Source organism: Trichomycterus rosablanca, chromosome 13, assembly GCF_030014385.1.
Source record: "Trichomycterus rosablanca isolate fTriRos1 chromosome 13, fTriRos1.hap1, whole genome shotgun sequence".
In the NCBI taxonomy this organism is placed as follows: domain Eukaryota; kingdom Metazoa; phylum Chordata; class Actinopteri; order Siluriformes; family Trichomycteridae; genus Trichomycterus; species Trichomycterus rosablanca.
This window is the reverse complement of record NC_086000.1, coordinates 30,978,418-30,994,551: the sequence shown is the minus strand read 5'-3', so window position 1 is coordinate 30,994,551 and position 16,134 is coordinate 30,978,418. Positions and strand designations below refer to the sequence as shown.

The window sequence follows — 16,134 nt, the reverse complement described above, 5'->3', positions numbered from 1 at the left end:
ACCACCATGTCAGTGTCACTGCAGTGCTGAGAATGATACACCACCCAAATAATACCTGCTCTGTAGTGGTCCTGTGGTGGTCCTGACCATTAAAGAACAGGGTGAAAGCAGGCTAAAAAGGTATGTAGAGAAACAGATGGACTACAGTCAGTAATTGTAGAACTACAAAGTGCTTCTATATGGTAAGTGGAGCTGATAAAATGGACAGTGAGTATAGAAACAAGGAGGTGGTTTATGAGCTTTGTTTGGATTCAGATTCGTTCTTGTTTTGATTCTTCATATCCCCAGCTGCATTATAATCTGTTGCATTGCTGATTTAAACTCACCCACTCACTCACTCACACACTCACACACTCCCTCACACACTCCCTCACACAGTCCCTCACACACTCCCTCACACACTCCCTCACACACTCCCTCACACACTCCCTCACACACTCCCTCAAACACTCCCTCACACACTCCCTCGTCCTAACTCAGTCCAGCCTGAAGCATGGCAAGGGCAAGGTCAAGCCAGCGCGATGCACATTATTTAATCTCCCACAATGCAAAGTGGTGAGGACATGTGACAGATACAACATGACATAGCCGGAGAGCGAGAGGACAGAGGAATGGACGAGCTCCACTTCTCCCGTACTGGGCATGTCTGAGTGGATTAAAGGTGGCATAAGAAAACTGACAGAGGAAAAAAATGGAGGGAAAGAACTGGCTCAGGGGCGGAAATGATCAGACCTTGCCCACAGAGATCCGCCTCTTAAAGGGTGACAAAGTTTCTTACTTTCATACAGTGCGGTGACCTTGTAATGCGCTTAACCCACAGTGGATGGAATATTTTATTGACCTGACGATTAATATTTCATAGATTTGATCACCTCCATAGCACTCAGGTGGCACAGTCGTAAAGTATGTTGGCACACCAGAGCTGACATCTTAAATTTGTCAGTTTTTATCTCAGCTCTGCTACCGTCAGGCTGGGCGCCTACGCAAACAATGATTGACTCGTTCACAGGTAGGGTGCTAGAGGGGATTCCTCATAACTGGTGTAATGACAAGCTCTGCTGGCTGATTGATGGTGCCTGAACAAAGATGGGGGATAATGGGATCAGGGTGTGTCTCTCTGTGCACAAGACTGATCTACATATGAACTTGCCTCGTGCAGGTGAAAAGGCTACTGCACACGTGTCAGAGATGGCTTTCCAAACTCGATACAACGATGTGAACACAACACTGGCAGATCATAAGAAGTAATTAGGATTAGTAAACATGGGATTGCTATCTACAATGCAAACCTGCTCTACTGAAGCTAACTGGTCCCCACAATGCCATGGTCCTATTTAAAAGTGTAATCCAACAGTTCAGGGTCTCACTGAGCTAAGCGTGGCTCTTTGTACTTGATAAGGCTCTGTGTGGGAACATAACATTTGTAGGTGATAAAAAGCGGTCTCAGATTGGACATGTGTTTGAGGTAGCATGTTGATTCACAATCAGGAATTTGAAATGACTAAATTGGGAGACGAAGGGGGAAAAATAAGGAAAATAATACAAGGCTTGTTGTAGCTATGAAGTTTCAACAAGCGATTCCAGGATTAGTAAACGTGGGATTGCTATAAAGAATGCAAAACCATCTCCTGTAGCTTACTAGTCCCCACAATGCCATGGTTCTATTTAAAAGTGTAATTCAACAGTTTGGGGTCACATTGTGCTTTGCATGGTATTCCATACTTGATAAAGCTCTGTGTGGGAACACAACACTGGCAGGTGATAAAAAGCGGCCTCAGATTGGACATGTGTTCGATATAGCATGTAGATTCTCAATCAGGAATATGAAATGACTAAATTGGGAGACGAAGGGAAAAAAAATAAGTAAGAAAATACAATGACTTGGTTCTATTTTAAAGTGTAATCCAACAGTTCAGGGTCACAGTGAGCTTAGCATGGCTCTCCGTACTTGATACGGCTCTGTGAGGGAACACAACACTGGCAGGTGATAAGAAGTGGTTTCAGATTGGACATCTGTTGGAGGGGGAATGTGGATTCATAATCAGAAATTGGAAATAACTAGATTGGGAGATGAAGGGAAAAAATATAGAATGCAAACCCGCTCTCCTATAGCTCACTAGCCCCCACAATGCCATGGTTTGATTAAAAAGTCTAATCCAACAATTCAGAGTTTGGTAAGACAGTGAGAATCAGTTTCTCGACGACATGTCTGTGCTTCGGTTCTGAGTGCATAGAATAAGTAATTTCTCTCACTGCCGGCACTTTGAAAATGTTAAGCAACAAACTGGGTCAAAGTTTAATCAGACAGTATGTCAAGCATGGTGGCAAGCGGTAAAAACTGAATGTTAAAGCAGTAAATCTGCAAGGTAGCGCAGCAGCAAGGTGTAAGCACTATATAACTTCATAAGAAATAACGTACAGCAGCAAAGTGTATCACGTAATTGCAGCTTTACATAAATAAATGCTTCCATAAAGACTGAATGACAATACAGTACATACTCAGTTACACATGAATGCATGGGCACACAAAGACTCACGCGTCCAAGCACGCCCACACACCCATGATACTTCCCAATTTTGCCCAGGTTTAGAGAAGTAAATAGCAGAAGTAGTAGTTCTTCTATCTTATGGCATTCTTAATATGGCAGTTAAGATGCATCATGGGGTGTGTATGTGCCTCCCTAAGCCCAGTGGAAAGCGGTACTCCGGAACCTGATCTTTCCATAATGTTTGTGCATGATTAACCCTTTAGGAAAAAACAACTTCACATTTTTAATTATACACCCGACCACGTGTTTATACACTCTACAGGAAAAACTGAGCAAGTGGCGCATATTAAGAGACAGAAAGGAAGAAAAGGTGATGGAACAGTCATACTGAACTCAGCATGTTGGAGAAGTAAAATATAATAATGAAAAAAGAGAAGGTGCAAGAGCAGAAAGAGGAGATTTTTGAAAGATGAAGATGATATCTAGTGCTGTGAGAACAATCACAGTCAGGTGTGTAGAGAAATACAACATTATTAACAGTTACTGGCTGGAAATTACTTCACACAGATGGATTAACTGTACGATTTGGGACAAATTGGAATGTCATCATAACCACAGTCTGATCTCGAAAATGCTATTTTGACAGAACAAACACAAATCCCCACAGGTACAGTTCAAACTCTTTTGAAAAGCTGTCTCAGTAAAGTGGAGGTTGTTAAAGCCACTCATGTTCAGGTATCAACAGACTTTGTTTCATATGGTGTCCAATTAGTTAGTGATTGTGATTGACTAGAGCTGCCAGCTTCTTTGTGTCCATTTAAATAAGACTACTTAGGTTGCTCCCATTAAACACCTAAAAGTTACAATAGGAAAAGTGTACAGCTGGATCAGCCATAACATTAAAACCACCTTCTTGTTTCTACACTCACTGTCCATTTTATCATCTTCACTTACCATATAGAAGCACTTTGTAGTTCTACAATTACTGACTGTAGTCCATCTGTTTCTCTGCATGCTTTGTTAGCCCCCTTTTAATGCTGTTCTTCAATGGTCAGGACCACCACAGAGTAGGTATTATTTAGGTGGTGGATGATTCTCAACACTGCAGTGACACTGACATGGTGGTGGTGTGTTAGTGTGTGTTGTACTGGTATGAGTGGATAAGACACAGCAGCACTAATAACGTTTTTTAACACCTCACTGTCACTGCTGGACTGAGAATAGTCCACCAACCAAAAATATCCAGCCAACAGCGCCCCGTGGGCAGCGTCCTGTGACCACTGATGAAGGTCTAGAAGATGACCAACTCAAACAGCAGCAATAGATGAGCGATCGTCTCTGAATTTACATCTACAAGGTGGACCAACTAGGTAAGAGTGTTTAATAGAGTGGACAGTGAGTGGACGCAGTATTTAAAAACTCCAGCAGCGCTGCTGTGTCTGATCCACTCATACCAGCACAGCACACACTAACACACCACCACCATGTCAGTGTCACTGCAGTGCTGAGAATAATATAGAGAATGATATATATATATATATATATATATATATATATATATATATATATATACTGTATATATATATATATATATATATATATATATATTATAAATATAAATAAATATATAAATATAAATATGATATATATATATATAAGCAACCTCAGGCACCAAAATCTGTACAAACAATTACCAGTAGGTACAAAGAGCATGGATCAGTTGTCTCACTGCCAAAGTTGTCGACTTACGCTAAGAGGTAATTTGTTCAGATGGTCAGATGTAATCCAAAAACAACCAGAAAACAGGTCTGCCATGAATTAAATGCGGTTGGAAAATAGTCTGTGTTCCCGGGGCTGTTTAGGTGCCAGTGGAACTGGTGCATTGCAGAAAGTGGTGAAAAGAATAAATAAAAACAGGCCTGAACATTGTGGCATCTTGAATGCAATTGGATGTTCTTACAGGACAATGAGTCAAAACACATCACAACTGGCTTTAACAGACCTGAGAACATGTAAACTGTAGTAAAAAGAAAAAAACTCCCTTGAACTTGAATTGGACCGTTAATAGCTAAGAAAGGTTTAAAAGAGAACACAGGATAGGCAACCAAGCTCTGAATCAACCGCTTTATCCTGGTCAAGGTCGCAGCAGGCCTGGTTCCACCAGTAACACTGGGCGCAAGGCAGGAATACCCTGGAAAAGATGCCAATCCATTGCAGGGCTTCGGCCATTCCCTCTCCTCAGACATAGTAGGTGTGTTCGAAAACCAAGAAGTAGGCTGTTCGAAATCCTAAATGCCTTAATATCCTCCCTAGTAAGGTATCTTACAATTTCAACTGTGTTTTAAGTGAATAACGTCCAATATTATCAGTCCAATTGGGCAGTTGTAGCCTAGTGGTTAGTGTACTAGACTGGTAACCGAAAGGTTGCTGGTTCAAGCCCCACCACTGCCGGGTTGCCACTATTGGGCCCCTGAGCAAGGCCCCTAACCCTTAATTGCTTAGACAATATACTGTCACAGTACTGTAAGTCACTTTGGATAAAAACGTCTGCTAAATGTCGAAAATGTAAATGTAACGAGGGAGCATCCAATTCTTCCTTAGCGATGAAGGCAATCCCAGCATTCAGTGCGGCATGACTTTTCTCACACAAAAAATGGCGGACGATGCGAAGCAAAGAACCGACTTATTTTCAAATGTAAATAAATCATTATTGATTTTAAATTTGTATAAACGTGTACAAGTGTTTTAATTTGCAAGTTCGGGCTTGTCAGGGACAGTTTAACAGTTTTCCATATACGGAGGGAGATGTTAGTTGACATGCTAGCGCGTTGCGTCACCTCATCCCATTGGTTTGAATGGCATGATGCTAACTGCATTAGCTTAGTAAGCGAAACCCGAAGTTATCGCTGTCTAAGTAGTGCAGTCGAATAACCTGACTTATAAGTAGATGACTTATTAGAATCCTCTCTACTTAGGCAGCTGCTTATGTAGACAGTAAGACAGCAAGGCAGCTCACTAAGTTTTCAAACACACCCAGTGAATTGTGTCTGTGTGGATGCCCAGCCGGCCAGTAGCACCTCTTACATTGTAACTCAGATCCCAGCGTTGGTGGGCCAGCATAACAGTCTGCTGAGCCACCCGAGCAACTGTATGTGTCTGTGTATCTATGTTTTACCACCACTTTATTCTGGTCAAAGTTGAAGATGGTCCGGTTTCCTTGGAAACACTGGGTGCAATGCAGTAACACACCCTGAGGAATGTAGTGCAGATTTTAAAAGGAATAACGTTAGGCTTTTAAAAATGGGCAAGAGGTCAGTGAGTCATTAAGAAGACCTGGTGACAAGTCTTTTTATAAACATTGAAACATTTGGCGTTACTGAGTCAGGCTTAGACCTCATGGATCTCATGGATCATGATCAAAAAAAAATATTAAAACCATTAATACTATCATAATGTTTCTGTATTTTAAAACATATACTGATCAGCCATAACATTAAAACCACCTCCTTGTTTCTACACTCAGTCATTTTATCAGCTCCACTTATCATATAGAAGCATTTTGTAGTTCTACAATTACTGACTGTAGTCCATCTGTTTCTCTGCATGCTTTGTTAGCCCCCTTTCATGTTGTTCTTCAATGGTCAGGAGCACCACAGAGCAGGTATCATTCTCAGCACTGCAGTGACACTGACATGGTGGTGGTGTGTTAGTGTGTGTTGTGCTGGTATTAGTGGCTCAAACACACCAGCGCTGCTGGAGTTTTTAAATACCGTGTCCACTCACTGTCCACTCTGTTAACACTCCTACCTAATTGGTCCACCTTGTAGATGTAAAGTCAGAGACGATCGCTCATCTATTGCTGCTGTTTGAGTTGGTCATCTTCTAGACCTTCATCAGTGGTCACAGGACGCTGCCCACGGGGCGCTGTTGGCTGGATATTTTTGGTTGGTGGACTATTCTCAGTCCAGCAGTGACAGTGAGGTGTTTAAAAACTCCATCAGCGCTGCTGTGTCTGATCCACTCATACCAGCACAACACACACTAACACACCACCACCATGTCAGTGTCACTGCATTGCTGAGATAGATAGATAGAATCTATCCATCCATCCATCCATCCATCCATCCATCCATCCATCCATCCATCCATCCATCCATCTCAGCACTGCAGTGAATGATCCACCACCCAAATAATACCTACTCTGTAGTGATCCTGACCACTGAAGAACAGGGTGAAAGGGGGCTAACAAAGCATGCAGAGAAACAGATGGACTACAGTCAGTAATTGTAGAACTACAAAGTGCTCCTATATGGTAAGTGGAGCTGATAAAATGGACAGTGAGGGTAGAAAACAAGGAGATGGTTTTAATGTTATGACTGATCAGTACATATATACAGTATATATATATGAAAAACATTTGAAAGTTGATGCTTTCGGATGGTGCAACTAGAAAAGTCCAACTGTATGTAATTTTAAATTAGTACTAATTTAAAAGCTTTTATAAAATTAATTAGTTTTATTAAATGCCTATACTGTTATAAATAATGATGAATGACAAGCATTCATAGCACTTACTGTTCTATGCTGGGTGATAAGAAGAGTTTGGGGAAGACCTGAGTAGCCTCAGCATCTTCAAAACTAACAGACAGGAGAGCCACGTCTTCTCCGGGGTCCAGAGCAGTGTCCTGAAAGAAGGTGGAAATAAAAACCATCAGTGAAATCAGAGATCAGTACAATTCAGGTGTTATGAATGTTAGATTGGGTGGCACGGTGGCTAAGTGGGTAGCACTGCCTCACTGGGTTCGATCCCCAGGTGGGGCGGTCCGGGTCCTTTTTGTGTGGAGTTTGCATGTTCTCCCTGAGTCTGCATGGGAGCTCCGGTTTCCTCCCACAGTCCAAAAACATGCAGTCAGGTTAATTGGAGACACTGAATTGCCCTATAGGAGAATGGGTGTGTGTATGTATGTGTGTGTGATAGCTCAATGGTTAAGGTACTGGACTAATAAACAGAAGGTTGCCGGTTCAAGTCCTGCCACCACCAAGTTGCCACTGTTGGGTCCCTGAGCAAGGCCCTTAACCCTCAATTGCTCATCGTGTTCCCCTCATTGTGTAAGTCGCTTTGGATAAAAGCGTCTGCTAAATGCTGAAAATGTAAATGTAAATGTAAATGTGTGTGTGTGTGTGTGTATGTGTGTCTGCCCTGCGATGGACTGGCACCCCGTCCAGGGTGTTACTGTGTGCCTTGCGCCCATTTAAAAGCTGGTATAGACTCCAGACTCAAGTGGGTTGGTGGTTTAGGGGTCACCACAGAAGATCATTCTAGTCTGTTATACCTGATTTGTGGTTTTGATGCCCTAGCTGAAACCCTCCTTATTTCATCTGTGATTGAGAACAGCATTAAGATCACACTGACAAGTGCAGCTCCCAACGACTAGGCTGTTCAGTCTCCCCCAACCTCAGACAAAGCCAATTACGTCTGCATGAGTGCCCTACTGGCTGACAGAAGTGCTGAAATCTGGGTACGTAGTGGGCTACCGTGGTTTTACAACTGCACCACCCAACGGAAATACTTATTTATTTCAAATAATTCCAATAACCTAACTGTGGGTGTAATTTGTTGTTTCTTGTAGAAAACGGTTGATATCAGTATGCAGAAAACAATCAAATGAAGAGAGATTTGCTTCTTTTTTTCACTACACATTTTAGAAGCTATGGCTCGTTATGGTCAGTGTGGAAGTAGTGTATGCGGCAGAGGAACTGCAAAAGCGATTTAGAAATTACTTTAACCTCAAGTTGGTATGCTATAGGAGGTCGTAACTGACCAAACAACAATCAAATAACAATGGAACAGATACACAGTACATAGATCTTTACATCTGAACAATTTCAGTTGCCAAGACACTTGTTGATTTTAACTACACAAAAGATTTGTCAGTGCTTGAGAATAGCATTGAGATCACTACCTAAAAAGGGAGCCACAGGAATCAGTAAATGTAATCAGCAATGGAAACACATCCAGATTCTGAGGAAGACTTGATTAAAGTGATGACCAAATTATGTCAGCATTTATTTATTAGGATTTTAACGTCATGTTTTACACTTTGGTTACATTCATGACAGAAACGGTAGTTACTCATTACACAAGATTAATCTGTTCAAGTTTAATGTCAAACACAGTCATGGACAAATTTGTATCTCCAATTCACTTCACTTGCACGTCTTTGGACTTTGGAAAACCCACGCAGACACAGCATTTCCAACATTGCAAATTCACCTGGGAATCAAACCTAGGACCTTCTTGCTGTGATGTGACAGTGCTACCCATCGAGCCACAATGCTCTAATTATGTCAACAACTCAGTCAAGAGAAAACTCTTGAGAGTTGCAAATTATCGTCCAAATAACTCTCATATAACATGCCAGTAGAAATATGCTGAAGATTGTTTAGTGTGTGGTCTGATTACTATTGGCCCATTATTTAAAGCTGCTATTTAAAGCACAGATCACTTTAAATTCTGTACATAAATATACTATTGTGCAATAATATTAATAATGATAAGTTTTTTTTTAATATTTTATATATTTTTTACTTTTTTCTAATATATTTAATATTTTTATCCTATGTTTATTTTATTATTGCTGCTGTTCTCACTGAGAGCTACCAAACAAAGTCTTGTTGTATAACTACAATGACAATAAAGTCTATCCATCCATCCATCCCATCCCATCCCATCCCATCTATCAGAATGGCTGTTGGTTAACCAGCCTATACTGCATTTGTCCCAACATAATTACTGACAAAAAGATGTAATGAGAAAACACTTTTACATTTCATTACCAATAAGGACAAGCAAAAAAAGCTTTAAATTGCTTGCTAATGGTTATTTAACCAACCAGAACAGGCACAAGTTCCAGTCCTCAGCTATCAAACATTCTGGTACTTCACTATGGAAAAAAGGCCAGTTAAAAAACAAATGTAGGTAAACGTCAAATACCAGAGCCCGACACGAGTGATTAAAGCAGCTTGTGTTGAGCAGCTTGTGTCAGATTCAGGCAGGAAAAGTCGCCCTCCATCACTCACGCTGCATTAGCCAAAAGCACAGCTCCAGCCATGTCAGTCAGTCTCTCTCTAATCATGTCAGAAGGTTCAGCACCGGCTGCCGATGATCTCACTCTCGAGTCGAGCTTTGGTTGCCGGTCATTCTCAGTTTTCCTAGAACTAGACCCTGCTGGAGCGTCGGTAGCACCGAGGCCGAGACCCTGGGCTCTAATCAAATGACTTTCAGTTGGTTTGAACCTATCCATTTGGGATAATTGCTGCCTGCCGCGCAAATAAGCAGGCTCGTGTGTGGTGCATGGTGATAGTTCCAGCTACTAGATTACTGTTAAAACATAACCTGATGTGTTCAGCATTGTGTTTTAAAAGAACCCTCCTAAATATAGGACACAGATTCAGCAGGTGTCCTTAATTACAGTGCACTTAAATAGTGATATTATTTCTAATGAAAGCACACTGCTTGTCATTAAACTGCATGGAAAATCTAGTTAGACTGGCAGTTGATCTGATTTAAGGTGTTTATTCTAAATTCTAGATCTCCTACGTCTTCCAAAAATAAAGCAAGCTTTTTTTAATCTAATAATTAATAAAGTCAACATGACAAGATCGTGCCGGTTCCTCCTCTACAACATCAAAAAGATTTGTCCATTTCTCTCCATGGAAGCTGCTCAGATTCTTGTCCAGTCACTTGTAAACTCACGGTTGGACTGCTGCAACTCCCTCCTGGCAGGTGCTCCCATGTCCACTAATAAACCCTTGCAACTCATCCAAAATGCAGCTGCTCACCTGGTTTTAAACCAAGCTAAAAACTGCCACATCACCCCACTGCTGCGTTCTCTTCACCGGCTTCCTGTCAAAAATGGACCAACCAATATCAATGGACCAAATAATCAAACCCCTCTCTGTACCACGCAACCTCTGAGCCACTAGTCTTGTTCGACTTGATTCTCCACCCAGAACCAGAGGAAGACAAACATCAGCATCAAGGCTCTTCTCTGTACATGCACCCAAGTGGTAGAACAAACATCAAGTCTCTCAATGTCTTCAGAAGACGATTAAAAACCTTCATCAATTCTTTACTAAACTAAGCACTTAAGCTGAAAACTAACTAACGCTCTTATTAGTTTCTTATTTCTAAAAAAGAAAAATGGTTCTAACAGGGTTTCAGCAGATTTGTATTCTTGGACCATTGTTTACGTAAACTAGAGTAGGAAATGTGCACTATGGAAGCTCTTTTGTAAGTCGCCCTGAAAAAGAGCGTCCGCTAAATGCTAAAATCTGAAAATGTAAAATGTAAATGTAATAATCCTGTCTTTATTATACTGTCTACAAATATAGCAACATAAAGTGTTTCATTTAATAATTTATCCTTATACTCATCACTAAGGACCTACCTAATTCACGGCTGTAAAAATCGTGCCACGGACCATGAAATGAGTCGTTTCCTTTGTAATATGCAATTTGCTGTGAAATTCAAAATTTGAGATTTGTGTTTAGCGATTTAACCTTTCATTCATATAGCGTTCAAGTGCCTCATGTTTACTGGTTAATTTTCACTATCAGGTGGTCCTAGTGTAACCGAGCATCTTTACAGTTTGCAGAGTTTATAAAAGTAAGAAATCAACAGTACATAGACAAACTATCAGGAGCAGAATACTTTACTGGCTTGTTCTAAGTCACAGCACAGACTACAGAGAGATGATCACGTGTGTAGAGAAGCACACTTTTCCATTGATTATGAAATCCCCAAAAGGGACAAAATGCACTTAATACGTAAACACGTAGATCAAACGTTGTCAGCACACTACACCACAGACTACACCACACTAGCAATCCTACGGCAATTCAGTTAGCAATCGGTTAGTCAAAATGTCTAAGATGACGAAATCTAAAGCAGCTAAAAACACAACTCAGGTAACTGTGCAGGGAACAAATCCACCGACACAAATCTAAGTGACTGACACTTGGTCGGAGGAGGCGTGAGCAGCAATATACCCCAAAAAATCGAGGATCCCCATCAGCGGAAGACAAAATGACTGCTAAATTGGGAGAAAAATGCATAAAGTATATATATATACAGTGTATCACAAAAGTGAGTACACCCCTCACATTTCTGCAAATATTTTATTATATCTTTTCATGGGACAACACTATAGAAATAAAACTTGGATATAACTTAGAGTAGTCAGTGTACAACTTGTATAGCAGTGTAGATTTACTGTCTTCTGAAAATAACTCAACACACAGCCATTAATGTCTAAATGGCTGGCAACATAAGTGAGTACACCCCACAGTGAACATGTCCAAATTGTGCCCAAAGTGTCAATATTTTGTGTGACCACCATTATTATCCAGCACTGCCTTAACCCTCCTGGGCATGGAATTCACCAGAGCTGCACAGGTTGCTACTGGAATCCTCTTCCACTTCTCCATGATGACATCACGGAGCTGGTGGATGTTAGACACCTTGAACTCCTCCACCTTCCACTTGAGGATGCGCCACAGGTGCTCAATTGGGTTTAGTCCATCACCTTTACCTTCAGCTTCCTCAGCAAGGCAGTTGTCATCTTGGAGGTTGTGTTTGGGGTCGTTATCCTGTTGGAAAACTGCCATGAGGCCCAGTTTTCGAAGGGAGGGGATCATGCTCTGTTTCAGAATGTCACAGTACATGTTGGAATTCATGTTTCCCTCAATGAACTGCAGCTCCCCAGTGCCAGCAACACTCATGCAGCCCAAGACCATGATGCTACCACCACCATGCTTGACTGTAGGCAAGATACAGTTGTCTTGGTACTTCTCACCAGGGTGCCGCCACACATGCTGGACACCATCTGAGCCAAACAAGTTTATCTTGGTCTCGTCAGACCACAGGGCATTCCAGTAATCCATGTTCTTGGACTGCTTGTCTTCAGCAAACTGTTTGCGGGCTTTCTTGTGCGTCAGCTTCCTTCTGGGATGACGACCATGCAGACCGAGTTGATGCAGTGTGCGGCGTATGGTCTGAGCACTGACAGGCTGACCTCCCACGTCTTCAACCTCTGCAGCAATGCTGGCAGCACTGATGTGTCTATTTTTTAAAGCCAACCTCTGGATATGATGCCGAACACGTGGACTCAACTTCTTTGGTCGACCCTGGCGAAGCCTGTTCCGAGTGGAACCTGTCCTGGAAAACCGCTGTATGACCTTGGCCACCATGCTGTAGCTCAGTTTCAGGGTGTTAGCAATCTTCTTATAGCCCAGGCCATCTTTGTGGAGAGCAACAATTCTATTTCTCACATCCTCAGAGAGTTATTTGCCATGAGGTGCCATGTTGAATATCCAGTGGCCAGTATGAGAGAATTGTACCCAAAACACCAAATTTAACAGCCCTGCTCCCCATTTACACCTGGGACCTTGACACATGACACCAGGGAGGGACAACGACACATTTGGGCACAATTTGGACATGTTCACTGTGGGGTGTACTCACTTATGTTGCCAGCTATTTAGACATTAATGGCTGTGTGTTGAGTTATTTTCAGAAGACAGTAAATCTACACTGCTATACAAGCTGTACACTGACTACTCTAAGTTATATCCAAGTTTCATGTCTATAGTGTTGTTCCATGAAAAGATATAATGAAATATTTGCAGAAATGTGAGGGGTGTACTCACTTTTGTGATACACTGTATATATATATACATACAGATCAGCCATAACATTAAAAACTCACTGTCAATTTTATTGGCTTCACTTACCATATAGAAGCACTATAACTCTAGCACTACAATTACTGACTGTAGTACATTTGTTTCTCTGCATGCTTTGTTAGCCCCCTTTTATGCAGTTCTTCAAAAGTCAGGACTGTTCCATGACCACCACAGAGCAGGTATTATTTGGGTGGTGGATCATTCTCAGCACTGCAGTGACACTGACATGGTGGTGATGTGTTAGTGTGTGTTGTGCTGGTATGAGTGGATCAGACACAGCAATGCTGATGGAGTTTTTAAACACCTCACTTCTCTGACTTTACATCTAAAGGGTGGACCAACTAGGTAGGAGTGTCTAATAGAGTGGACAGTGAGTGGACACGGTATTTAAAAACTCCAGCAGCGCTGCTCATAACTGTGTCTGACCCACTCATACCAGCACAACACACATCAACACACCACCACCATGTCATTATAACTGCAGTGCTGAGAATGATCCATCACCTAAATAATACCTGCTCTGTGGTGGTCCTGTGGGGCTCCTGACCATTAAAGAACAGGGTGAAAGCAGGTTAAAAAGTATGTAAAGAAACAGATGGACTACAGTCAGTATATTTAGAACTACAAAGTGCTTCTATATGGTAAGCAGAGTGAACAGTGAGTGTAGAAAGAAGGAGGTGGTTTTAATGTTATGGCTGATCAGTGTATAAATCACTAGCAGTGATTCAGGTTTAGAGCCTTGCTTTTAAAGTAAAGCATCTCAGGTTAATTACAGGAATGTCTCTCGATGCTGAGTGTACGTTCTCTGCTCGAAAGGAAAATGTTCTGAAATTTAACAACTTTGACAAACACCTGTATGAGTCAGAGCTTCAGAAGGAAATAAACAAAACCACAATTCTGTGAAAATTCAAGACAATGATCTTTAGAAAAATTAGCAGATATGGAAAACAGATAAAGCCATTTTAAATGTTCCAGTGATGAACGAATTCTAAGAATATTTTACAAAACACATGGTTCCTACCACGATGCTGTTACATTTGAGTGTCATACAATGTTCTTTTGCTTCTGGTATGAACAGTAGAACAGAGACATGTACAGACAGAATAATTACAAATAAAGTCATGCAATACAAATCAAGCAATGAACTCATAATTAAAATGGTCAGAAGTGTGAGCTTGCTGGCCATTTTCATTTTATTTAACTTGCATGTTTACCATCAATTTATCCTGGTCAGGGTCGCAATGCAGTAACACACCTCAGACCTCAGGATGCCAATACAGCACAAGTCATTAACCAGAAATATTAAGTCATTTTCTCTTTTCATGGCAATACTAGCATCTACATTTCTTGGAAGGCTTTCTACAAAGACTTTGTACAAAGGGTTTAGGTGACTTGATTAGACAGACATTAAAGTTCCTGGGCACCACCTTATCCAGGGACCTAAAGTGGGGAAAGAACACACTCTCAATCGCCAAGAGGGCTCAGCAGAGAATGTTCTTCCTGAGACAGCTGATGAAATTCAACCTGCCACAGAGTCTGCTGATCCAGTTCTACACAGCAATAATAGAGTGTGTACATCCTCACATCATCCATCACCATTTGATTTGGTTCCTCAACATCACATGAACGAGCCAAACTCCAGCGTATAATCAGGACAGCGGAGAGGATCATTGGATGTAGTCTGCCAATCTTTCAGGACATTTACAACAGCAGAGTGCTGAAGCGTGCCGGCAAAATCACAGCAGACCCCTCTCATCCTGGACATCACCCTTTTCAAACTCTTCCATCTGGCAGAAGACTCAGGACAATAAAAACAAACACATCCAGACACGCTAACAGCTTTTCCCCCAGAGCTGTAACACTTTTTAACCAAAGTCGTTCTCTTGGGAAAATGTTGGTAAATACTGGTTAACAGTCCGTGTGTTGTCGGGTCTGTTAAATATGTTCTATGTTACATGTCATCTGTACTATTATGTGTATTGTTTGTACTACTGTGTGGACTATTGTGTGTATTACTGTGTGTATCACCAAAGCAAATTCCTCGTATGTGTAACATACCTGGCGAAATAAAGTGATTCTGATTAAATGTACAGAGCTTCAAAGAATTCAGTAAATGGGCCAGTACCTAGTGGTTAAGGTACTGGACCAGTGATCAGAGGGTCGCTGGTTCAAGCCCCACCACTGCCAGGTTGCTGCTGTTGGGCCTTTGAGCATAAGTATAAGTCACCTTTGATAAAGGCGTCTACATGCTGAAAATGTAAATGTAAATGGGGGCAAACTGCAGGCCTTTTACACCTTACGTTTCACACCTTACGTATACTCTGAAAGCAGTAGCCTTACTGGGGGGTGAGGAGGGGGTGTCTGTCATCAAACATGTTGCATGAAAGAATTAGTTTGCTTGAGCACTACAGCCTGAAAGCATGAACACAACTGAAACTACAAAGAAGTGCTTATTTACAAATGCTTCGCTTGGATGATGGCTATCATACACATTCAAAACCGGCCCTCGCTAAAGTGAGACGCCTCGTCTAATAAAACAAAGTCATCCAGCCCTGTAACGTAAATCTCACTTATACAGAACCTTCCAATTACAATCGAGAAGTCGCCTTAAAGTTTCTACAGGAACACCATGAGACAATCTAAGACATGGTGTTATGTCGACGATCTAAGACACATATAAGCTTTGTCTAAGGCTCTGGGTCTCAACCTAACAGTAAGTGCCACTATCCGCAAATGAAGGAAACTTTAACAGTTGTAAATCTAACTAAAAGTGGCACATTTATCTCAGTGCTTAATGACAGCTAATCACAAAGTTAAAAACAGCTAACAAACTTCATATCAGTGTGTCTGACTCTATTAAACTTAAACGTCATTAAACTTGGATGATCCACAAACCTTT

At 41.4% G+C, this 16,134-nt stretch overlaps 1 protein-coding gene across 4 annotated transcripts in view; it reads right to left on the bottom strand.

Annotated features, from left to right (window-relative positions):
* babam2 (BRISC and BRCA1 A complex member 2) overlaps positions 1-16,134 on the bottom strand; it is a 148,173-nt gene that overhangs the window by 28,863 nt on the left and 103,176 nt on the right. For all 4 annotated transcript variants that reach the window (XM_063006776.1, XM_063006774.1, XM_063006778.1 and 1 more), the window contains one exon: positions 7,065-7,174. In XM_063006776.1, the coding sequence (XP_062862846.1) occupies positions 7,065-7,174 (110 nt within the window). The remainder of the gene's footprint in view (positions 1-7,064; positions 7,175-16,134) is intronic.